The sequence below is a fragment of the Alnus glutinosa genome, chromosome 1 (genome assembly GCF_958979055.1).
Source record: "Alnus glutinosa chromosome 1, dhAlnGlut1.1, whole genome shotgun sequence".
NCBI classification, from domain to species: Eukaryota; Viridiplantae; Streptophyta; class Magnoliopsida; order Fagales; family Betulaceae; genus Alnus; species Alnus glutinosa.
Window position 1 is genome coordinate 30,771,450 of NC_084886.1, and position 26,531 is coordinate 30,797,980.

The 26,531-nt window shown below is 37.9% G+C and overlaps 1 protein-coding gene and 1 pseudogene across 1 annotated transcript; one reads left to right on the forward strand and one right to left on the reverse strand.

Annotated features, from left to right (window-relative positions):
• The first annotated feature begins 11,943 nt into the window (after positions 1-11,943).
• Positions 11,944-13,384, forward strand: LOC133878441 (protein SLOW GREEN 1, chloroplastic). Its single transcript, XM_062316999.1, has one exon. The coding sequence runs from the start codon at positions 12,074-12,076 to the stop codon at positions 13,070-13,072; it is 999 nt and encodes a 332-aa protein (XP_062172983.1). The 5' UTR covers positions 11,944-12,073; the 3' UTR covers positions 13,073-13,384.
• A 10,233-nt stretch (positions 13,385-23,617) lies between these two features.
• LOC133878458 (serine/threonine-protein kinase STY13-like) lies at positions 23,618-26,296 on the reverse strand (annotated as a pseudogene).
• Positions 26,297-26,531: the final 235 nt, after the last annotated feature.

A 26,531-nucleotide genomic window follows, 5' to 3' on the forward strand; every position in this document is an offset into this window, starting at 1 on the left:
CAAGGATCAATCACACTTAGAAGGCCACCAACAATTAAAAGTCCATATCCATAGGGCTGTCAACATCATTCAAGAAATTCAAGAAAACGTCATTCAACAATATCCCCATTCTCTAACAAATAACCATCAAAAACCAAACTTCATCAAAGAACCACAAGGACCCAACATTGTGCTCATTCGGCCAAACATTTAGAAATTACCAACAACACCATACACAAGCCCCATTCTGCTACCCCTTCAAAATCACCAAGAAACCCTAAATTTTCATCTTAAGAAAAACCCAATTAAGACCCATAGAATTATTCACCTCAATTTGTAGTTTTAAAAACCCTAGGATTTCAACTAGTTCAAACCCCCAAAAAGAACCCATCAGTTTTGCAGAAAATCAAAGGAATAAAAGTGAAATCAAAGACAAAGGAAGAGGAATCTCACCTTTGATTTCCTAGCATTTCGGTCTCTCCAAGCTGCTGCAGAAATCTCTCTCTCGGCTACTCTCACTCTCGGCTTCAACTCTCTCACGGGTCAGCATGTGTTAAAGAAGACGGAGAGAAGGAGATGGGGAGAGAAGAGAGGGAGGAAGGAGAAGAGAAGAGGGCGTGATGTTGCTGCCATGAGTGAGGGAGAAGAAGAGGAGAGGAAAAGAAAAAAGAAGAGGAAAGAAGAGTGCTCGGGTGAGGGAATAAAAGAGAGAAAAGAAGAAGAGAAGAATGGGTGGTGTGCATGAGGGAGGATCATAAGGGAGAGAAGAAAGAGAAAAAGGAAAAGAAGGAATAAGGTTGCCATGTGTCACCTTGTGGTTGGTTGATAGAGGATAATGTAATCTTCTCCTAACCAATCCGATGGTAACATGTGGCAAGATAAGGTTTCCTTTTATTAAAAGCCCCCAACTATTATAAATTATAGTAGGACCCCATCTTATTTTATTTCTATCATTTATTAATTAACATCTAATGTAACGACCTGCTTTTTACAAAAAGGCGTAAGTGAAAATTTCGATTTCTGAAGCGCCCCGGATTTTAAGTAATTAAATAAATGTCTTAAATGAGAATTTAAGACCGAATAAAATAGACAAGTCTAGAATTGACGTTCAATTCTAGAGACTCGACACTCGAACGGCTTAATATTGTTGGAAACAATATTCACATCGATCAGTTAATAAAATACGTGACTTTAAACACGATATTTTAATCCCCGATGAATAATGAGGAATATATGAATATTTATGAAAATAAATATTCTTTGGTCTTATTATTTATAAACTGTAATTTTATAAATGAAGAATAATATTATTATACTCTAATAATATTACGAGACTAATTAATAAACAGATTGAATTAATCAGTGGATTAATTGATGCGATAATATTATCGAATAATATTAATGTGTAATATTTACTGTATGAAATAATATTGTATAAATTATATATATATTTGCAATGTATATATTCATTGTGCTATAATATTATTGAGATAATAATATTACCGATGAAACAAACTAGACACAAAACGGATATAGATTATAATTTTAATGAATTATACAAAGACCCAATGTAAAAATATCCGCGGATAAAACATCTCAAGATATTTTTGGAAGAGATATTTTTGTGAGAGAATTTTATAAGATATTTTTATAGGTGATATTTTTATATGGAAGATATTTACAAGACTTAATGATTAAGAAAAAAAAAATATCCTATATTTTTTATAAGACACTCGAACACTACTCTTTCCTATTATTTCTTTCTTCCTTTTTTCTTCGTTCTGTTCTTCCTTGTTCCTTCCGAAACAGAGACAACGAGAGGGAGAGAGTGAGACAGAGATGAGAGAGATCAGAGAGACGAGAGAATGAGAATGGGAGAGAGAGATGCCGAGAATCAGAGAGAGAGAGACCGAGAGATTGGGAGAGAGAGGATCCGGTGGATCCGTGAGTGGGAGACCTGACGGGGGGCAGGAGGGAAATCCGACCGCTCAGAGGTCCGGTTCCAGGTGGGTGGTGCTGGGTCGTCGCCGGCAGAGCCAAAACTGACGATCGGTGGAACCCAGGAGCTCCGATCGTGAAACCCACAACCCGCCAGACCCGCAACCCGATCCTCTGAAGCCGTGAACCATTGAACTCGAGTGAGACCTGGTTCTCCATGGCGGTTTTTCGGCGATGTCCGGTGGTTCCAGCAGTGATTTTCGGCGAGCTAAGGCGACTTTCCGGATGATCCACAAAGACCAGAAGCCCCTGACCCGAAAACCCGACCTGGTGACCCATCAGACCCTAGAGGAAGACTCGGTTCTTCCTATGCGTTTTCCAGCGACTTTTTTGGCAGAATCAGTGGCTTTTCCGGTGGATTTACTATGAGAAATCCTTGGGCTAAATTCCTTTAACCTATGGTAATTTATTTTGAGGATTAATTGGATTATTGTGAAATTAGGGTTTATGATTTTGGGGGTTTTCTATGGATTGAAATTCTGTTTTTGATTTGGAATGATCAAATGAGTATTTTGATTTGTGATTTTTTGTCTTGGGGTGTTGATGTCCGAATGGGTTAGGAGTGTTCCCTGTTGTAGTCGGTTGTGTGTTGGCAGTGACCATTTGGGTGTTTTTGGACTGTTGGCCGATTGAATATTTGATGGTTCCACTGTTGTTAGTTGATTTGAGAAAATTATTGTAGTTTTGGGTCCCTGTTTCAGATTATGTTAAAATTCTAGGATTGATTGATGATTTGGGAATTCAGATTCCTATTATTTGTATTTAACAAGAATTTCCCCTGTTGTGGCTATGTATATGTGTACTGATTTGGGATTCAATTGATTGGATGTTGGCTAGGGGAGATTTGATGAGTTTAGCCAAGTAGTGTTCTAGTTATGTGTATATTGGTGATGTTTAGCCTGGAATGGTTTTTGGTGTTCACTGTTTTGGACTAGAGGCTGGACCAAATGAGTGTTTTGGAGATTTGTTTTAGGTTGTTTCAATTGGATAGGTATTGGAATATTATTTGGAGGTATTGGCTAGATATTTATGTGGGATATATTTAGTTAAATTGGAATGGATTAAATGTAGTCCTAATGGATTGGTAACTGAATTTAAGACTCTAGGTGGCTTTTGTTGTTGATCAATTATGATATGAGGTATTATTGGGATTAGTGTAAGTGTGTGCTTGGTTATGGGTACTATTATTGTTTGGCCATTTGAGGTTAAGCCATATATCATGTGTTGACCCGATCTATGTAAGGCATGAATTGTGGTGCCTTGTAATGTTCGGTTTAAACTAATTTTTATTAAGAATTCCCTATTGTAATTAAATGGGCTTGTGTCTTATTATTGATGATTGATATGTATTATTGAAACCTAGAGTTGTATAATATTTAAGGGTATTGATTATGTTTGATTATTGATAATTAATGAGTGATGTTGTTTAAACAAAGTGCTTGATTACTTGTGAAACTCTAGAATTAAAGAATGATTTTATGAGTTTAATCATGTAATGTATTGTTTTAGAGATTGAGTGTTATGGAAATTGAGCATGCTGTTTTACTGTGATTTCGTTAATATAAGTTAGTTGAAATAATTGTTAAGAGTTAATATGTTTTAAAATAGATGTTTTGTTAATTGGTTTGGTGCTTGGATTGATGTTCCTTAAAAATAATTAGGCTTTGTTAGAGGTGTCAGTTGTCATGATTGAAACATAATGTAGGAACTTATCCATGTTATGTTAAGTAATAATTAATGTAGATTGTGTTCCATAGATGATTGCTTCTATGTATGTGCATATGTATAAAAATGGAATTCATGTTTAGGCATGAATTTCTAAAAGGAATGTTATTGACCTTCTATGCATATAAATATGTATTTGATGCAGATGATGAACTGAGACTGCACGAAAGGGCTGTAAGTATAAATTACTTACTGAGGGTAGTACTAGATTTCAATAATGTTGTGTTTATGTTTTATTTTAATTGGATGCGTGTGATTGATCATTGCATACATTTAATAATTAACCTATTAATATTGGTTGCTACCGTCTTCCAAAGGTTCAGGATGGGAATAGTGCCTGGAACCGAAAACCCAATAATTCATATTAATTGCTACTGTCTTTCAAAGTGCTAGTGGAGTGACGTGGGACGTACTCTGCTAGTGCGGAAACCATGCTAATAAAATGTAATGTAGAGGGTACGGCCTCGAGATATACGCTGACCGGGGGTACAGCCCTTATATGAGTGGAGTGTCATGACTATATTAAACTGTTAAACTTTGCATGAAAACTATCACTACATCATTATGTCATATCTCTGTTCCTTAAATAACGCATAAATCATGATGTTGTTGAATGACAGTTAGCTCACTTATGGAACTATGGGATTGTGGCGATAACCACCTTCTCATAGATGTTTGCGCAGGTTCTGAAGATTATGGATTGGATTAACTGCTAGCTTAAGAGATTTAAAGCTGCGTAGTTAGGATTTCAGTACTTTGTACTCATAAATGTTTGTACTATTTGCGTGTAACATGTTTAGACATTTACTTGTATTTATTAAGTCCCATGTATGCTTTAGTGTCATATGTGACACATGTTTCTTTGTAAATGGTGTAAAGACTTTTAATGTATTTCTAGAGGATGTCAGTTAAAGCTCTGAATGTGTTGTAAGGGAATTGTCCCTGATGTTTGAAAAAAAAAAAGATATTCGTATTTTCCGCTGCCAGATTTATCATCTCTGAATGGTTAATGACACGTAATTATCCAGATATAATTACTTACGTTTTTTGTAAAAAGCGGGTCGTTACAATTTCCACGTATCGTTATGACATCAACAACGATGTCATCAGAGTATAAATTGACAGCATAATACATTTTTCTTTTACAATATCACATTAAAGTTGACTGAATAACCTCAATATATAAAATGATAACCATTGTTCTGATATAATAAAATACATCCAAATAACAACATACGTACCACATGCAGCACATACATTACATAACCATTGTATATGACATCTACATACTAAAGGTCTCGTCCATAACCTAGCAGCTCCTGCCTTCGTTCCTGCAAAACTCGCATGTGATTTTGGTTAACACCACAATCTCATACTGTGGTCGAGTGAGTCAACGGCCCTCAATCACATAGTGACACACTGATTTATATAACCATATACAATGCATCCAAATGATGACAGTAATATCCACATACATATATAATCATGCTGGTTCATCTACTTTACCTCTTTACTACTCATAGCCACATCTCTTGATAACACATTATTAGCATTATCTTCTCCGCTAATTTAACATACTATTAGCGCTATCTTCTCCGCTAATTAATCACACCATTAGTCAACCACATACCTCATTCTTCTATCACTGCTTTTCTCTATTATTCCTTCAACCTTTGGTTCATCCGTCGGTCTTATCAATGGATCGATGCCTTAGTACCTAAACTTTCGATTTATCCATCGGTCTAGTCAACCTCTTGACGCCCTAGTACATAAACCTCAGTTCATCCGTTGGTCTACTCAATCCACAAACGCCTTGGTACTTAAACCTCTAGTCTTTTTATTAAGACTTATATCACACCACAGTATAATCGTACAAACAGCATCACGTCCATATTCTCAACCAAAAAATGTTACACATATTAAATGCCAGACATCAATTAGCATATAATCAAATAAAACAGAGATCACTACATTGCTAAAGACTAAACCACACGTATCACCCTCAGTGAATAAGAAATACTCACAGTTCTTTCCTACTACAAAGATTGATCCACAGATATAATCATTGCAATATACATATATAATACAAGCAAATAGTGAATTAGTACAATTCACTAAACATAGATTTTAACCCTATACTCATTTCTGATTTCTTAATCCTATTATTGTTTCGATGTAGTAACGACATATAAAATCCTTTAATCATAATGCCATATATTCCATGTGGACATTATAACTGCATTCATTATTAAATTACCAAAATACCCTTAACCATAACAATTACCAAAATACCCTTTTAAAAATACCAATTTTAACATCACATAATCAACACATGGTTAACACTACACAACCCTAGATCAGTAAATCCACAATATTCCCCATATCACAGTCCATTCGGCCAACCACTACAATTCTAAGATTCCCAACTATTCACAATAACAGAGTTTATATTTAAAACCCAAATCATGTAACTTTTCACACCACCCCAATATTTGGTCAATTAGACTTCAAACACTCAACCAATAACAGGGGATTAAACTCCACTTTGAAAACCTTATTTTAAAAAACATAACTTAAATCATTAAAGGATAAGGATCTTATTCAAAATATCTAAAATATCTTTTTATGATATTTTGTAAAATATTTCAAAATATCTACTGAGATATTTTGTGAAATATCTCAAAATATCTACTGGGATATTTTGTAAAATATCTAATCATAAAACATGTTATTCTTTTTCGTTTCTTAATTTGTTCTACCTCTTATCTTCTAAAGCGTTCTTTCCTTATCTTATCTCATTCTACCACGTATGACAGAAAAACTAACTTAAGGGCTTTAAAAACTTACCACGAGCAAACTTAAGAGAGATGAGATCCGGCCAAAGAGTGTGGTGAAGAGGATCCTTGATTCTTTTCTAGTATCAATCCGAGAGGTAGAGGGAGAGAGAAAGAGAGTTAGAGATATTTATATATGTTCGTGAAGAAGGAAAGAGAGTTCTTCTTCTTTTGAACCGAAACTAAAAGGGAAAGAGCAAGAGCTCTTCATGCTACGGCATCCATTGATGGAGTGATGCAAAGAGGCATGAAAAAACTAGAGAAATCATGAGAAGAGAAGGTAGAGACTTACCAAAAGTTGCCGTCCAAGGGAGAAGAAGATGCAATCCTTCTTCTTTGATTTCTTTCCTTCTTGATTGTAATCATGCACAACAAAGAAAGTGAGAAGGCTGCTGCTGATTTGAGGGAAGATAAGAGCTTCCATGCTCTGATTTCTGTTGCAAGAACAAAAGAACACTAAAAGAGAAAGAGAGAACCAAGAGAGAGATTTGAGAGGATTTCTCCAAGAGAAGAAGAAGATGCGATTTGTGAGAGGAGCCATCCTTATATAGAGAAATAAATGGTCCAGATCAATCCATTTTGATCTGTTCTAATGGCTTAGAAACCAACTTGGACGACAAGCTTGATGACACACCCAAGTAATCATCTCCTTTTACAAATATCTTCTTATCTTAGTAACCTTATCCTATAGTTAGGTAATTTTATCCTTAAATATTTACTTGACCTTATAGTAACTATTAAACTACTATATAAGACAAGAATGGACACTTGTCAACTCAAGAAAGCATCAAAAAATCAATAGGGTGACGTGGCCGAATCTTGGGCTGCCACGGATGCATGCTATCCAGTCCAGGGGCAGTAGGTTCACGGACAGTTTCGGCAAACCTAAAAGATATGATTTCTATGAAAATTTATAGATAGATAGAGGACTTCAAGACGAGCGTTTTGGCTTTTGAATCGACGAAAACGGAGTTCGTTTGACCCTATTTTTGTTATTCCAAAGTTTAAGGTCCGTTTTAACATGCTGATACACTTATACATATTTTTCAATAAACTTTTAATCTATTTGAACATATCTTGATTTCATAAATATTCATATTTAATTTATTAGACCATAAATCCTATTTTAAGATATTTTATTTAATATCTTAAAATACGGGGTGTTACATCTAACCCCACATTTATTTTAATTACTCTCCACCCATATACTTAATTAATTTCACTAGGATCCACTATTATTTTTATTATTCTATTTTTATTATTTCATCTTAGACTTATTTCATTTTGATAATATAAATATTATCACCTACAATATAATTATTAATCTCATCTATTTAATAAACATAATTTATTAGGTTCTAAATTTCCTATTTAACTTCTTAGTCTTTACAAGAAGATACCCAACGAGTTCTTCAATCTTCATGTTGTCCAGATCCTAGCTTTCTTCAATTGTGGTCACCTTGATTCTAAATCTTTCAGGTAAAGATCTAAGAATCTTCTTAATGAGTTTTGTATCTGATACCTTTTTTCCAAGATTAATCATAGAATTACGAAGATCACTTATTCTATCATAAAACTCAATAAACGTCGCATCTTCTAATTCTAATCCTTTCAAATTCGGAAACTAACATTTGAAGTTTAGCAGATTTAACTAATTTGGTTCCTTCATATATAGTTTCAAGGATATCCCATTCTTCTTTAGCAGTTTCACAATTAGAAATTCTTGAGAATTCTGATGGTGAAAGTGCTGAGCATATGGCATTCATAGCTTTGCCATTCGCAGTACGAGTTCATTTTTGAAGAGTAGCCCATTCAGCTATATTGTATCGGGTGTTGTCCATCTAGATTCAACAATATGTCAAACGTCTATTGCTTTTAAAAAAACTCTCATGCATGATTTCCAATAGCCATAATTATATCCATCAAAATAAGGAATAGAATTAAATGAGATAGACATAATAAAAGGAGTCAAGGATCACACTTAGGAAATTAATCCAAACACGAGTGTACCTGCTCTGATATTAATTGAAAAATATAAAGACTCCTAATTAAAGTGTGTGTGTGATCAATTGTGCAACAAAATATTAAATGCGGAATTTAAAAGAGACAAATATTTTGTTGACGAAGTGGAAACTCAATTAATAGAAAAACCACTCTGGGCAGCCAAACCCAGGATATCCACTATTCAGAAAACAAAGCTAGTTACAAAGCAGTAGCATTCACATACCCGATGCAATGGTCATACCTTGAACTCTGACACGTACTTATACGTGAACGCTTCCCAACCAGGTCTCCTACCTGAATGGGTTTTCAATAGAATCTTTTAGCTTATGGCTCCTCCCATAGCTAGACTTCATGGGTTGATCAAATCACACAAGAACACCCTAAGAGAGCTAGCACATATCTCAATCTCTGCCTAAACACACTCTCTTAGTACAAAGGAATTCATTACCAAATTCTATGAATAATACAAACCTAGAGACCTCTATTTATAGGCTTTAAAAGACCTATTACAATACTGATTCTGAGTTCTCTGGGCGGCGTTCGGACCTAGACAAAGGGCGTCCGAATCAGTATTGTATTAGGTCTTCTAAAGCCTATAAATAGAGGACAGCAAATAGCAACCGACTTCCATAACACGCTTCACGCGTTTCTTCATTAAATTTCAATCTTCGCGTCCAGACGGTGTTGCCCTAGTATCCGGACGGTTGCATGCTGTCTTCACCAAATGTGTTTGCTAAGCTGTTCAGAATCTTCTCGAACGCTAAAGGGCGTCCGGACGTTTCACTAGGTTGTCCGGACCGCAACTAGGGAATTGACTTTTGCTGAGTTGTAAACTGTGCATAATCGTCCTGGAATCTAGAAACTGCCTTCTTGATGCTTGTGACACTGATAATTGTCATATTAAGGCCCTTTCCAAATTGGAGAAATAATCTCTGAATATTCTGAAGACTTTGAATAATTACGGCGTCTCTGTTTCAGCAGCACACTAACATGACTGTAATTTTGTCAATGGAATGTAGCCAATAAAACTAACAACATGGTACATCGGTATATACGGGATAATAGCTATGAGCTTACTATTATACAGGTTATTCTCTATGGTCAATTTTTTTTTTTTATAATTAGCCTTGAATCCAATGGTTCTTGTGACCGGCGCAACCATGTTTGAGTGGTGGTCACTATAGACGAACGCCATTAGCAGCTTGGGCCACCTAAAGTCAGACTCGGTTGGGTTGCTAATGATGGATGGTAGCATACAATATTCGGGGCACCGGTATTGTATTACAAGACCCCGGTATTTTATCCTGCCAAGAAGGGGTTAAAATCCTAGGTAGACCATATGGAATAAAATATGACATGATTCTATTGTTATAACATATATTATATCTATATTGCATCCATGATCATTTGTGAAATGAGGAATTATAACTGTACATTGTTGCATGTGATTTATATTTTAAACTGAGTTCATTATATGATAACATGTGTATGATGCGTATTAATATTACTCACTAAGTCGTGAACTTACGTTTATATCTTTTTTACCGATAAAACATGAGTTGTTTTATAATTGGACAACCTTTAGATGTTAGATTCGAGATGAACCTCAATAGAGATGTGGCCGTTTGGTGTAGTGATATTAATCCGGTTATGCTTAAGGACTAATTGTAGAATTTTAAAGGCCGTTCATGGTAATTAGTACTTTTGGGTGATGTTGTAGGCTTAGCATTTTAGGTTCAATTGTGCATTAAGGTTTAGTATTGATCTTTTATATCAATGATTCGTATAGTAATTTCAGTTAATGTGATGACTCTTAGTTGATGCTCTAGTTGTAATTAATGTTGATAGAATATTTTATGTGTTCGCTATGTAATATTCTCTTTTTGAGGAGTAGAGACCCTTGAGTCTTATTCCTTGTGGAATAAGACTAGGATGCGAATCGTGAAGCTAATTACCAGTAAATTAATTTCTCGGGACGTTACATAGTCCCTTTATACTAGGCCTGGACACGATTCCTTGTTCTCTTGTGATAACATGGTTGACTTTGGGTGCCCAAATTGGGCTACCAAAGTCGTCGAATGACTATTCACCTAGTGGTTTGTCATGGGGCGTATAACCATGTTCTGGTTTGACTAGAGGTGCATGGTCGTATGTTGATTGATTTTCCAATATAATTTAGTATTGAGTCCATGACCATTCCGGACGATTGCCCGAGACAATCAACTATAGGCTACACATGGTCATTTCTTGGTCAGCTATCTAGTGTAACTCTATTTGGGATACATGACCAATTCCCTAGTTTAATTTTGGGTACAGGATCAATTGCCTAGTGTAATTTGGGATGCATGACTGCATGCTAGTTAATTGCTCAATTTAATATAAAGGTACTTGGTTAGTTGGTTGCATGCTTGACCAATTTCCAACTATAATATCATTTTAGGGCTCGTGGTCCTGTACTAATCAATTGCCCAATCGTTATGTATTTCGAGGTACATGATCATATACTGATCAATTGTCCAATTGTGATGTGTTTCGAAGTAGATGATCATATATTGATCAATTGTTTAGTCATCACGTGTTTCAGAGTGCATGATTATACACTAATCAATTTTCTAAGGGATGTATTATTCCTACATTATATTACCTTACATCAATCTTACACCAAGACAAATTGGGTGTGGGACTCATGCATATGAGACACACATATATGAGACTCACATGCATGAGTCTCACACCCTATGTGTCTTGGTGTAGGATTGATGTAAGGTAATGTAATGTAGAAAAACCATTTCTCATTTTCCAATTGTCGTGAGTCAGCCAGTACGGATGTTCAATGGACCCAGGTCGTGGGCTTCTAATTCTAGTTTGATAACTACTGTCTCATTCAACATCCTTTGTATTCTCCTCTTATCTATGCAAGGCATGGTTTGGAAGTGCTTTGGCCAGGAGCCAAAGCAAGCCCAATCAATTGTCAATTTGTCTCCACTCTTTGGAATTTGGCTTTCAAATTCCACTCTTTGGAATGTGACATTAAAGAACTTTGTTTAATAAGAAGAGGGGGTGTATTTATTTGAGAGTATTTATTTGAGAGTATTTATTTGGGGAAGCAATTTTTTAGGTCTGCAAAGTTCCAAGCTATCCCTCGCACTTGTAACGATGGCGGCCCATACTCTAGCAAAAGAGGCCTCTTCTAATTTTGTAGATTTGTGTTGGCTGAAAGACACTCCTATAAGTGTTAGTAGCATTGTTTTTAGGAAACAACCATGTCCCTAAGATCCTTATTTTGAATCAATATTGATGTATTTTTTCGGAGTCTAATGAGAGCAGTTTTTTCTCGTTAAAAAAAAATAATAATAAATAAATAAAAAGAGCGGGTGGGGTGTATCGGGGCTCTTATGCGGTAGGTGGCTTCAGTTCACCAATCCAACCCCCTACCTACTTCTTCACCAATCCAAGTCCAGGCCAAGAAGATTTCCATTTCCCGTAAACCCTAACCCCTCCTTTTCCTCCTCCCAAAGGTAAAAGAAGCAACCATGAGCTTCACCTTGGCCTCAACCTCCTCACTCAACACCCTCTCCAACTTCACCCCCAACGCTAAACCATACCCACCATTCTTATCTTCTTCATCTCTTCGTTTTCCAATTCCCCCAATTTCCCACTCTCGCCTCACACTCTTCGCTTCCTCAATTCCCACCCCGAACGCCTCACCCGATTCTCACAGAGACCCCATTATTCAAACACTTGCTAACTACACAAAAGCCGCACTTCTCATCGGCACCGCGGCATCGATGATCGGAAAACTCTCCCTCTTGCCGGCGAGAGCCGAATCTCCCTCCGTAGTTGCCCAAGAAACCCCAATTCTTGAAGAAGCCCACACCCCGCCCAAAGACCAGTCCTCGCCCTTGTCCGAATTTCTCGAGTCCAATTCAGAGGCCATCGACGCCTTGAAGTCGCTATTGCAGCAAAAGCTCGAGAGTGGTGAGGACGAAGAGGCTCTCAAGATTCTGGGACGCCTGGTTTCGGCGCAGCCTTCGGTCACCGAGTGGAAGTTCCTCATGGCGAGGTTGTTGAACGAACTGGGCAACGCCGAGAACGCGCGCAAAGTGTTCGAAGAGATTCTGGCGTTAAACCCTCTATCGTTTGAGGCATTATTCGAGAACGCCTTGGTAATGGACCGGTGCGGGGAAGGCGAGGCGGTGATTACGCGGTTGGAAGAGGCGTTGAAGATTGCGGAGGAGGAGAACAAGGCGAAGGAGGCACGGGACGTGCGGTTGATAATGGCGCAGATACAGTTTTTGCAGAAGAATGTGGAGGGGGCCTTGAGGAGTTATCAGGAATTGTCGAAGGAGGACCCCAATGATTTTAGGCCGTATTTTTGTCAGGGGATGATTTACAGCTTGCTGGATAGGAATGCAGAGGCCAGAGAGCAGTTTGCGAAGTACCGGGAGCTTTCTCCAAAGAAGTTTGAGGTGGAGGGGTACTTGAGGACCCCATTGTCGAGGATGAAGCTATTTGGGTCGGATGAGAATTGAGTTTCTTGCTGGGAACATGCAGGAATAATGCTGGGAACATGCAGGAATAATGCTGGGGAAATGGGTTTTTCTCCGCAAGGTGAAGGCAGTGGCTTTTTTGGGTAATCGGCTAATCCCTTTGTCAAGTTTTGATGGTTACTTTACTGTTTTTATTTGATTTTTTGCCATGATGTGGAAACACTGTTGAAGCTTCACAGAGGATAATTAGGGAATAGACAAGGAAATAAGAACCAAATTTTGTGGAGATAAAAAAAAAAAAAAAAAAAAACTATCTTGTTGAATAATCTGCTTCAGCCGAATTTGGTTCTTCTCTGCTTTCGCTGGTTCTTTATCATTGTTGTGCTATGTGATTTTAGCTGATTTGAATGGTTGCTAGATTTGTGTTGTGTTTCGAGTAGCTGGTATGATGTTCTGAGGTGACTGCCATGAAGACACCTGATGCCTGAGATTATGGTTGTGGAGGAAATGCAAGAGTGTATGGTTAAGTAAATGTCTGAAAGTGGTGTCAGAAGAATAGGCTAGGCTAAAGGTCTAGAATTCTATGTGCATAGACAGTCCGCTGCGACTCGAAATTTGAAATGCTTCTTTTGGTATATACAGGTGCAAACGTTGATTTTTATGTGCCAATTTTTAGATCACCCAACTCTCCGCGATCTCATTATCAAAGAAAGGCTCATAATCCACTTTAGAGTTTCATCATATATTCAGGGTTGGTAAAACATTTCAACAACTTGAATGCTAGATCATTCTGCTTTATGATTAATTCTAAGCATATCCTGTTAATATTTTTTCCTTATTTTCTCCATTCTCTCTCCTGGTCCTGAAGAAAACCAAATGGCTACTGAGGAGGAAATCCACTACCTCCTCCTCCCCCTTCCCCCTTCCTTCCCTCTTCCTACCTCCCCCTCCCTTTCCAGCCTTGAAGGCCCTATCCACCTCTTTTGAGGCCTTATCTACCTCTTTTGAGGTTTTATCATTGTTTTTGCTACTAATATCACAACCCCCACTGGCCAAAACTTTCATCTACCGTGTTTACCCTCGAGTTAATTTAGGAATTTTGGTCGAGTTTTTTAAAGCTAGATCTACGCTCCTTAACCAGACTTAGCACAACATGCGCCTCTCCACTGTGCTCCCCGCTGTCACCCGACTCCACCAATACTAGAAGCACATCCACTGGACCTTCCCCCAACGGCGCGTGGCCTGCACGCGCCAGCGTGTGCATCTCACATGCTAGCGCGTGGGGATTACGTTTCTTCCACCGCCTCTGTTGTTGGTGACGTCTGGCGGTCCGCAACGATTTTAGCATGAGAGAGATCGTCGCCCATGTGTAGACTCGGGCTACTCCCATTCGGCCTGTGTTATGATGTTTTGTTGGGTTTACCTCCTTTGTATTTTTGGACTATTTGTTGTATATATCCTTTTTGTTTTCTCTGTAACTGTTACATACTTGGTGTTTGGGTCCTTTGGATTTCGTATACACCTTTAACCACCTTCACTGGTGGCTTGGATTCTTCGCATTCGTGCCAAGAATCAATGGGCTCTCATTTTCGAAAACATTGCTCCCGCGTACTTACTTTCTTAGCGTTTTATTTGTGTTTTAATTGGGTTGCCCAGCCCTAATTGATGTAATTTCTTTTCAAGTAGCATATCCTCACCACATGCCATTTCATTATGGATTTATGATGTTACTTCTCTATTGGATTGCACTCTTTGCTAAACTGCATTACTCTTCTGTGTTGATGAATTGGCGGAAGGAATTAGAAGAAAGGAAAGGGAATTGGAGGGGGGATTTCTGAAAAGTGAATCATCATTGAGTATCATATCCTTCGGAGCATGGTATTGAATTGGACTTTTGGTGGCACGTATTACTTTAACTTCAATTTATTTATTCTGTTGAACCAAGACAGTCACACATAAAGGGGTTCACTCTTGTTAATTTGCTTGTGCTCTGGCCTAACTGTTTGTCTTTGAAGAGAAGAGCTTCAACTTGATGTTGTTTTGATCCATTTAAACTCTTATTTATTTAGGATGTCAACCAATTCTAGGCTGCTCATGTACGGTTTAGCCTTGGTGTATTCGGAAAGCTTGCTCAAACTCATTCACCAATTACACATGAAAATATTTTGACTCGGCTAAACTAGACTTTTATGAACTTGGTCAGCCCCAAGTCGTACTTACAGTTAGATATATACTCAGGCACTATGTAGAACATAGTTTAAGGGTTAGTTGTAGGAATTTTATGTATTAGGTGCCACTTTCTGTTTTGAAAGCACAATTTTCCTTACCTTACCAAAGATTCTATGGAGGATTTTGCTTTTCATTTGAAATTTTGTGACTTTGCAAAACCTTGAAGTATCCGAGACAGCTTAGAATTATGATGTCAACTATAGTCCATTTCTTAGTTTCCAATGTTGTTAGAATGCTCCATGAAGTCCATTTCAGGAATTAAAGAATGTAAAAAATAAAATAACTATTTATATTCCTCATTCGGTGAAAACATATATGCTTTCATTGGAATTGAACCAAAATTATTAAAATACTTTACATTTTTTATTTTTAAATAAAAAAAAAAAAAATTAAAAAAACTCACAAGACCACCCTGGAGTTCTGTTATGGATGGGGGACCACCTGACCAGTCAGCCACCAACAGAATGCATCCAGCTTTAGTTTTTTTTTTTTTTTTAAGAAAAAAAAAAATTGTGGGTTTTTTGTAAAAACATAGTTTATTCCTTGGATTTTTTTTTTTTTTTTTTTTTTTTTTTTTAAAAGAATGGCTATTCTTCAATTAAAAGAAGTCATTATCATGAAAATGACTATTCTAAAACTTAACGTGCAACCAAACAAAAGAAAGTCATTTTATTTTAAGAGATTATTCAGTGTACGTTAACGGGATACAGGTCCTTAGGAAGCAAGGGCACTGTTCTGTTGCTGATTGGGTATTAAGTTTACTTGGGAGTTGAGCGGGTCAGAATTTGTAAGATGATCCACTACTACGTAATTAAGGGCGCCTTGCAATTTTTTTATAAAATTTATTACTTCAAAAAAAATTTAAAAATTTAAAAGAAAAAAAAATTCAAGTATTTTCAATAATTAAGTTTTTTTTTTTTTCCTTTGATAAATAAGCGCAATTTCAAACAAAAACTTCTGCAACACTCATCTTGTATGCCAAAAAATATTTGTTCCTTCATAAGAAAACATGATAAACAACCATATTAAAACTCGAAGAAAGTTTACAAGGTAAAAAAGGATGTATTTTATGTTGCCTCAGACCAGCACCATACAGAGAAATATCTGCAATACCCCTTGGAAATTTAAAAAAGGATAATCCAGTTTGGTAGTAATAATGCTGAAATAACCACTGTTGTAATTCTGTTTAGATTTGAATTATGATAACCTCTCCGGTCAAACTACACCAATTAAAATTCTCTTTTAAGTGATAGTAATCAAAAAAATTCTACAACATGATAAGCCAGTGGAGAACAAGAAGAAAATTTATTGCCAAGCATAATTTTAGGGCAAAAAGAAAAAGGTATGTGTTAAAAACCATGAAAATGAAACCACCAGAAAAAAATAAAATAAAAGAAAGAGCTTGTAAGAACAATGTCAAACACAGGAATAGAAAATTCTACTCCATAAGTGATCATAATCTTCACCAAAAACAAACATCATCCTATTAAAACAATAGCCAGTCTCCATTTAACTAGCAGAAACAAAAACAACTAACATGCACAAGAGCGCATTAGATTGAGTTCCTCCAAATAAAACATCTTGATACATCAAGTCATGGACATTATAAACAAAAACTAAGATGTACAGAGTATAATTAACAGTGAAAATGAGAATACCTACTTTACAGGTCCATATATATACATATATGCTTACATACATATAGTAGTCAAGTCTTCAACCTGCAACTTCACCTTAGTCATGGGTGGAATAGGTGCCATTTGAGCGAAAGATCATGGCATTTTATGTTGGATAAAGATCGAACCATATCATATGCTTTGAAAATCTTAAACTGATTCTTAGAAAACAATTATATTCTGCTCTTAATTGTTTGGACAGATTTTTTTTCTAATATAATTGGGCTGACAACATCTCAAACACATCTAAATCTCAGTGAATGCTAATATGAAAATTACTGAACACCTTCCCATCAAATAAGAGGGGAAGGCCATATTAGGTCCTATGCTCAAAAGAAATTAAGAAAAAATAACAGGTAATAAGCTAATGCATGAGAGGAAGCCTATGTGATGATTAATGACTAATTGATTTTTGAAGTCAAAACAATATATGTTAGCTCCTTGCACCAAAGTAGAATTTCCAAGATCAACTAAGGTGACAAACAGACCAAAAAGAATTTATGTTACTAGACATTTCACACTAGTTACAAAACTGATACCGTTTTGGAATGGAGGAATAGGAAACTCAAGAAATGAACAAGAAATTAAGGATAGGAGTTCACCACCCAAGAGATTCACTAAGGGGATATAGATTATCACCACCTCAAGGATTAAATCAAGGGATACAGAATTATAGGAATTTTACCACTCAAAGGTTAACACCAAAGAGATACAGAATTTACAAGAATGAGGATTCACTTTTGTCACAAACCAAACTGATATTTCACTCTCAAAAAACGTCCCCTTCAGCTTACAACCACAAGTATTAACAGAGCTTGGAACAACCCTCCAAGCATAGGACAAGCAAGACAACCATGCTGCAATTCTTACACAAAATAAGGCATAGCAAACAGGCCAGAAAATAAGGCAGGAGACAGACAGGGGGATAATATCCAAAAGAGGCAAGGAGACAAGGGATGGTTCAAAAGTAAGAAAACAACATCCCGGATTTCTCGAGTGGACCCAACGACTAATTTTAAAACGGTCGTATCTTTTTGTATGTTTCTCCAAATAGACTGAAACTTGTTGGGTTGGAAAGATAACGTCTTGAACTTCAATTTGGACCTAAGAAACTTTCAAAAAGGACATCGTTTGGTCCTGTTATGATGGGCCTAAACCCAGTAGTAGACTGCTACATCCGAATCTTCTTCCATTTTGGGGTTTGGGCCTTACTTACTTGACAAGAGTTTACATGGCTTTTGCTGGGCATACCCAAGTCAGGCTGGACATACCCATGTCAGGTTCCCCCGATTGATGAGGACTTGCCCTCAAGTCTACGATTTCTTCATTTTCTTCATATGGAGATAAGTCACTCACATTGAAGGTTGCAGATACTCCATAATCTCCAGGGAGTTCAATCTTGTAAGCATTTTCTCCAATGCGTTGAAGTACCCTAAATGGACCATTAGCTCGAGGCATAAGTTTAGATCGACGCTTCGTGGGAAAATGCTCCTTTCGAAGATGAATCCACACCAGATCTCCTTCTTGGAAAGCTGCAGGCTTCCTATGTTTATTTGCTTGCTTGCGGTACTTCTCATTTTGCTTCTCAATATGAGCTCGAATCTGTTCATGTAATTTCTTGATCTCCTTCGTTCGTTCATCGGCATCTCCACTAAATTGAGTATTAGTAGGAAGTGGAGCCAAATCAAGAGGCTAATGGGTTTAAGACCATAGACAGCCTCAAATGGGCTACAACCAGTGGTTTGGCTTGTAGACCTATTATAAGCAAATTCAGCTTGAGCTAGGAGGAGATCCCATTGACGGATGTTCTTCCCTACAAAGCTTCTCAAGAGATTTCCCAAACTCCGATTAACAACTTCAGTTTGGCCATCTGTCTGGGGATGATAAGCAGAGCTGAATTGAAGGATAGTACCAAGCCTCCGCCAAAGAGTACACCAAAAATGCCCGACGAATTTGGAATCACGATCAGAGGTGATCGTCTTAGGAATGCCATGAAGCTTGACTATTTCTCTGAAGTACAGGTCAGCAACATGAGATGCATCAAGATTTTTGTTGCAAGGAACAAAATGAGCCATCTTTGAGAATTGATCAACCACCACCATAATGGAGTCTTTGTTCCTTTGGGTTCTTGGTAAACCTACAACAAAATCAATACTAACATCCTCCCATGGGGCATTAGGAACAGGTAATGGAATGTATAGCCCAGTGTTTTGTTTACGACTTTTTGCGCGGTGGCAAATTTGGCATTGCTTCACGTGTCGCACAACATCTTGCACCATTTTGGGCCAAACGAAATGTTCCTGCAAAAGAGTTAAAGTTTTATCTCTACCAAAATGACCAGCAAGGCTTCCTCCATGGGCTTCTTTGATAATGGCTTCCCTCAGCGAACATTGAGGAATGCACAAGTGATTGTCTTTGAAAAGAAAACCATCTTGTAACAAGAAATGGTTGTTAGGACCATTAGAACATTCCTTCCATACAATGCCAAAATCAGGATCATCCTTGTAAAGTTCTTTGACAACTTCAAAACCCAAAACCTGCACTTGCATAGTGTTAAAGTAAAGAGTGTCTTCGACTCAGGGCGTCAGCAACTTGATTGAGTTTACCTGACTTGTGCTTGATGGAGAATGAATAAGCTTGCAAGAATTCACTCCACTTTGCATGTCGCTTGCTGAGTTTTTGTTGGCTGCTCAAATACTTTAAAGCTTCATGATCAGAATGAAGTATAAACTCTTTATGGAGTAGATAATGACTCCAATGCTCCAAGGTACGAACAAGAGCATAGAATTCTTTGTCATAGGTTGAATACTTCTTCCGAGATTCATTGAGCTTTTCACTAAAAAAGGCAATGGGCTTACCTTCTTGACTGAGAACACCACCAATCCCCAAATTAGAGGCATCGCAATCAATTTCGAACACCTTGGAGAAATCTGGAAGTGTAAGGACCGGGGCCCCCGTTACCTTCTGTTTGAGAATTTCAAAGCTCTTTTGGGCTTCCTCCGTCCACTTGAACGTTCCTCCCTTAAGGCATTCCGTGATAGGTGCAATGATGGTGCTGAATTCTTTGATGAACCGTCGATAGAATGATGCAAGTCCATGAAAGCTTCTTATATCGTGGAGGGACTTGGGAGTAGGCCAGCTGGTGATTGCCTCTATCTTGCTTGGATCCATCATGATTCCTTCTTTGCAAACAACATAGCCTAAGAACACAAGGCTATTGGTGCAGAAATGACACTTCTTCAAGTTGACATACAGCTTTTGTTCTCGCAGGGTTTGTAAAACTTGACGAAGATGGTTCATATGTTGTTCTTGAGACTTGTTGTAAACTAAGATGTCATCAAAGTAAACAACAACAAATTGACCCATAAATGGTTTGAAAATATGATTCATAAGGCGCATAAAAGTACTTGGAGCATTAGATAGTCCGAATGGCATAACCATCCATTCATAAAGACCATCTCTCATTTTGAACGCCGTCTTCCATTCATCGCCATCTCTCATGTGAATTTGATGATATCCACTGCGAAGATCGATGTTTGAGAAGATTGTGGTGAAGCTAATCTAGGAGATCATCCAACCGTGGAATGGGAAAACAGTACCGGATGGTGATTTTGTTGACAGCCCTGCTATCGATACACATATGCCATGAGCCATCCTTCTTTGGTACGAGAAGTGCTGGAACGGCGCAAGGACTCATGCTTTCTCGCACAAGGCCTTTAGAGATCAGCTCTTCAACTTGCCTTTGCAGCTCTTCGTGCTCCCTTGGATTCATCCTATAGGCTAATTTGTTAGGTAAGACAGAACCTGGAATAAGATCAATATGGTGTTGTATACCCCTCATAGGTGGAAGGCCCGGTGGAAGTTCTTCGGGAATAACATCAGGAAATTCCTCAAGAAGTGGTTGTATCATAAGTGGAATTTCAATGGGGTCTTTCTTTTCAACTACAATAAGAACATATCCCTTCCCACATTCAGTTAAGGTTTTCTCAACTTCACCTACAGATAGTAAGTAACAACCCTCCCCTTTAGATGGTTTAGGAGTAATTACCATTTTTAATGGGGCCAAAACCACTTTAACTCCATCTTTTACAAAAGAATAGGTGTTTTTGAGACCATTATGGACAGTTTTTCTATCATACTGTCAGGGCCTACCAAGTAGTATGTGACAAGCATCCATAGGAATAACATCACACATAACTTCATCTTGATAATTTTTTCCAATGGAGAATTGAACCAATCATTTCTTAGTTACCTGGATATCATTGCCCTTTCGAAGCCATTGATTTGTAAGGATGGGAATGAGCTTCTGTTTTCAGATTCAGCTTCTCCACCATGGTTGTAGACACCACATTCTCACAACTTCCCCCATCAATGATAACATCACACACCTTGCCATTGGAAGTGCATTTGGTGTGAAAAATGTTGTTCCGAAGCCAATCATCTTCTGCATAAGTTGATCTTAAGAGTCTACGAATGACAAGAGACTCTCCTTGATTCTGCATACGTCAACTCCTCCTCAAATTCTTCCTCAACTTGCTCCTCCTTAGCATTATCTTCTAATTCTTCCTCAACAAGGGAGATTATCTTGCGATTTGGACAATCAGAAGCAATATGTCCGAAACCATGACATTTAAAGCATTTTCTACTTGAATTAGAAGTATTGAAACGATTAGAACCTGATGGGGTTTCATTCTTAGCAGGTGGTTTGACAGCTGCTGTCTTGGTTGGTGGAGCAGCCTTGGAAGTAGAACTACTCCCCCGGTTTGTGCTTCCATCACGATTGAAAGGCCGATAGGTGCTCCTACGCCCCTCCTTCAATTGTTTCTCCACCTTGAGTGCTAGCTTGCAAACATCATTGTAAGTCCAGTAGGGTTGCAATTGTACAATATTACTGATCTCAAGACGTAACCCTCCAAGATAGCGGGCAACCATTTGTTCTTCGGGCTCTACAATGTCACAACGCATCATAGAATGATCAATCTCTGCTGTGTATTCTTCCACGGAGAGATCATTTTGCCGAAAGTTGTGGAATTTAAGAAAAGCATCTTGCCGATAATGATCTGGCAAATACTTCTTCTTAAGAGCCTTCTTCATCTTCACCCAAGTTACAATGCGACTCTTTCTCTCACGTTCTCGCTGCCTCTTAAGGTGTTCCCACCAAATAGAAGCATGTTTTCGTAGCTTGATGGCAACAAGCTTCACTTTGTTGTGATCTAGAACATCTTTGTAATCAAAGATTCGCTCTATGGTGTTGAGCCAATCAATGAATTCATTGGGTTGCATTCTTCCTTCAAATTCTGGAATGTCCATCTTGACGTCACAATCCCGTCGGAAAACATGATTTCTTAGGTTACGTGGGTGAGGTGGAGTGCTGTCACTTGAGGTGTGACTACGAGCATGGTGAAAAGGATTAACTTCGTCTCCATCATTGCTGGAAACTTCAACATCTGATCCATGATGAGAGGCACCATGTTCAGAAGCTTCATAACGCTCTAGGCGTTGTTGGAGCTGCTGTACTTGTCTCCTCAAGGCCTCCATTTCGATATCTCGCGGGTCTCCTTGTGGCGGTGCTTCTGGAGCTGCTACCGAATTAGCTTGACCACGACGACCACGAACAGCCATAATAACAAGAACTATGGAAATCAAGGTGTTAGAGATCACTCTTGAGAAACCAAAGCTCTGATACCAATTTGATACCGTTTTGGAATTGAGGAACAGGAAACTCAAGAAATGAACAAGAAATTAAGGATAGGAGTTCACCACCCAAGAGATTCACCAAGGGGACATAGATTATCACCACCCCAAGGATTAAATCAAGGGATATAGGAATTTCACCACTCAAAGGTTAACACCAAAGAGATACAGAATTTACAAGAATGAGGATTCACTCTTGTCACAAACCAAACTGATATTTCACTCTCAAAAAACGTCCCCTTCAGCATACAACCACAAGTATTAAAAGAGCTTGGAACAACCCTCCAAGCATAGGACAAGCAAGACAACCATGCTGCAATTCTTACACAAAATAAGGCATAGCAAACAGGTCAGGAAATAAGGCAGGAGACAGACAGGGGGACAATATCCAAAACAGGCAAGGAAACAAGGGATGGTTCAAAAGTAAGAAAACAACATCCCGGATTTCTCGAGTGGACCCAACGACTAATTTTAAAACGGTCGTATCTTTTTGTATGTTTCTCCAAATAGACTGAAACTTGTTGGGTTGGAAAGATAACGTCTTGAACTTCAATTTGGACCTAAGAAACTTTCGAAAAGGACATCGTTTGGTCCTGTTATGATGGGCCTAAACCCAGTAGTAGACTGCTGCATTCGAATCTTCTTCCATTTTGGGGTTTGGGCCTTGCTTACTTGACAAGAGTTTACATGGCTCTTGCTGGGCATACCCAAGTCAGGCTGGACATACCCATGTCAAAAACATTGGACTGTTATAATTTAACCACATTCTATGCAACTTCTCTATATTTGGAGTTAAAAAAAAAAAAAAAAAAAAAAAAAAAAAAAAAAAAAAAAAAAAAAAAAATTCAAAATTGGTCATACACAAATTCTTCTATCAAACTTACAAAAAGAAGCCAAACCCAAATGCAGAAGCAAGATACATGTGCAAAAGCAAGCATCCCCAGATTTTAATACTACCAAAAAGTCAGTAATTAGAAGCTAATAAGCATTTCTAACTGTAAATAAGACACATAAATTTAACCAAAACACACCCAGAAAAATTCACAAAGAATATTTAAAATGTATGTCAAAAGCATACCAACTAAGTCAGAATAATGAATCTATGAGAGCCATAAAATGAGATTGCAAACAAACTAATGAAATTGAACATAAAGAAAAGGAATCTTAACAGCTAGAGAGTCAAAAGTCTCACGGAGCCATCCAGCGGTACGTCCCTGTCTCTGGTGTCATTCCTTCAGTCTGCACTTCTATCCGAGCAACCCCAAAGTCAGCAATTTTTATTGATCTGTCTGAGAAAATCAAGAGGTTGTCAGACTTTAAGTCCCTATGAATCAACCCAAGCCCATGAACGTATGCCATCCCCCTTGCTACATCCAAGTCTTGCTTGACTGCTAATTTCAATGGCACTGATCTGTTTTGGCGCTTTGTCAAGAATTGCCGAACTGAACCACCCTTTGCATACTCTGTCACAATGCACAAAAGCATTGGCTTACGGCAAGCACCAATAAAATGAACTATGTTTGGATGCTTACATCATCACTTCCTGCTGAAATTGTTGCTCCATCAATTGAGCTCTTCCCAGGTCATTTTCTGATCTCTCCAAGATCTTGATAGAAACATCCTCATCATGGTAAGTGCCTCCGTATAGTTTCCCAAAAGCCCCTTGCGCAAAAGCCTCACCCATATTAAGCTTCCTTAAATCAATTGTCCACTCATCAAAATTCTCAAGCCCCTTCATTAGGGGCGTAGCTATCCATTAAAGCCCAAGCCAGTGCATCGTCACTCAGAGCATGTGTGTGACCCTTCCTCGACAATTAACACTCTGTGCAGGGTAATTGTCGTTAGCACGCCTCCGCAAGCCTTGGTGGTTCAAAATGCGAGTATTAGAATCGTTTGATCCAACACTGCTGTTTTAAAGACATCGCAACAGACCCTCCACCAGTACTGGTTTGCAAACTGCCAAAACTATCAACTGACATGTTGGTACCCTCATTAAGTTTCTTGTAAAGCACTCGGGACAAATCATAAAAGTTACTTTCGTGTTTGTTAAGGTCTATTATTCCAGCAAACTTTGGACCACCCTCCAACATTTTCTGACTGAAAAGCAAAACTTGCAAGTGTCCTTATTTCTTCAGCATCAGAAATTGCAAACTCAATCCACCTAAGAACCCTGAAACAAAATTTTCCCACAGCCAATTTGAGCATTATCTTCAAGTTGAAATTCTACAACAATTAACAAACAAAAACCCTAATTCTGTAATCAACTTGAGATCCATGGGCCTAGTACACCACACTCTGGAGCTTATATAGAGTTCTATTAGACCCTAAAAATTTCAACAGGTCACGCGGAAAATGTAGGAAAAGAAAAACAAAAATAAAACAATAGAACTTTTAATGCTCAAGAGTGCCAACATAAAAATATTTTTCTGAATCAAGCAATTAGGCTGAGTTTTCTATTGTTTGATAACTGAAACAACATGAAGCATAAAACTCCTAACTCCTCCTTTTTATCAGTTTCCTTGGTAACAAAAGGTGTGTAAAAACATACTCCAAGTAAATCGTAATTCCACGCCCAAATTACATTTCTTTCACACCTGAAGTCTCCTCCATGTATTATTATTATTATTATTTTGATAAGTAAGTCTCCTCCATGTATTATTACCTTGACAGTACACCATTTAATACTTATTTTATACCCTAAATTCTAAATAAATAACAGAAAAACAAAAGCACGCCTTTAAAAATAAAAAAGTATAAGGTTCGACACCAAATACCAAAATCAGAGATTCCCATGGGGCACAAAATCAACGAATACCCATAAAAATGTGGGATTTTAGAGAACCAAAAGGTACAACCTTTAGCATAATGTACATCAAAATATATGAAACGCAGAGGAAATAGATAAATACCCAAAACAAAGCAAACAAAATTAATAAATAAAATTCTAAAAAAACACAAATGAAAATTAATATCCACGCCAAATTCTCACTATATGTCCACCAAATATAGAATAATTTCTAACACTACGTTTTCTGAGCCCACAGAGAAAAGAAAAAAAGAAGTAAATCCCAAAAATCAAAATATTCTATCTGCCCAGCCCCAAATTTTCACAAACCCAAATCAAACCTAAACTAAAATAATAAAAAGAAACAAATGCAAAAGCCCCTGAAACCGCGAAAGACCAGAACAAAACCTAAGAACCCCAAACACAACATTCCAGCAAAATCCACATGAAATTCTCACGTACTGCGATCAAAAGCAAGCAAACCCATACAAAAAAAGACCCTAGAACCCGAAAGTTCAATGATTGAGAGCTTCAAATTGAACGGATTGCGACGAACCGTACCTCGATCAAAAGGGCTCAACTGCGCGATTCCGAATGAAGTAAAAGCGTCGAAACGAAATCGAGCGCGATCAGAGAGGAATCGAAGGCAGATAATCAAAGAACGCCGAGAGAGAGAGAGAGAGAAGGAGAGAGAGAGAGAGAGAGAGAGAGAGAGAGAGAGAGAGAGAGAGAGAGAGAGAGAGAGAGAGAGAGAGAGAGAGAGAGAGAGAGAAACAAGGAAATTGTCACCGTTGTTCCTTGAAGCGGCTGGTGGAGCTTTGGGGATGGAGTCCGAAGGTGGAAGCTTGATCGAGATTGAAGAGAGAAGGTGTGGAAGATAGAAAAGTGTCAGTTGAGTTTAGAGATAAGGGGGTACGTGGCAGCAACGGAGTGGAGTTTAGAGGAGGTGCGGGCCAGCTGGGTTCAACCTTCTCTGAAGTCTAAACGACTGTGTTTTAAGGAATTCGGCCCTCTTGCGTTTTATATATTAGTTGATGTTGTTTTATGCTTTCAGTAGGGGTTAGTCGTTTTATTCATTTACTTATGCGTTTTGTAATACCTAATGTGCAGTATATAA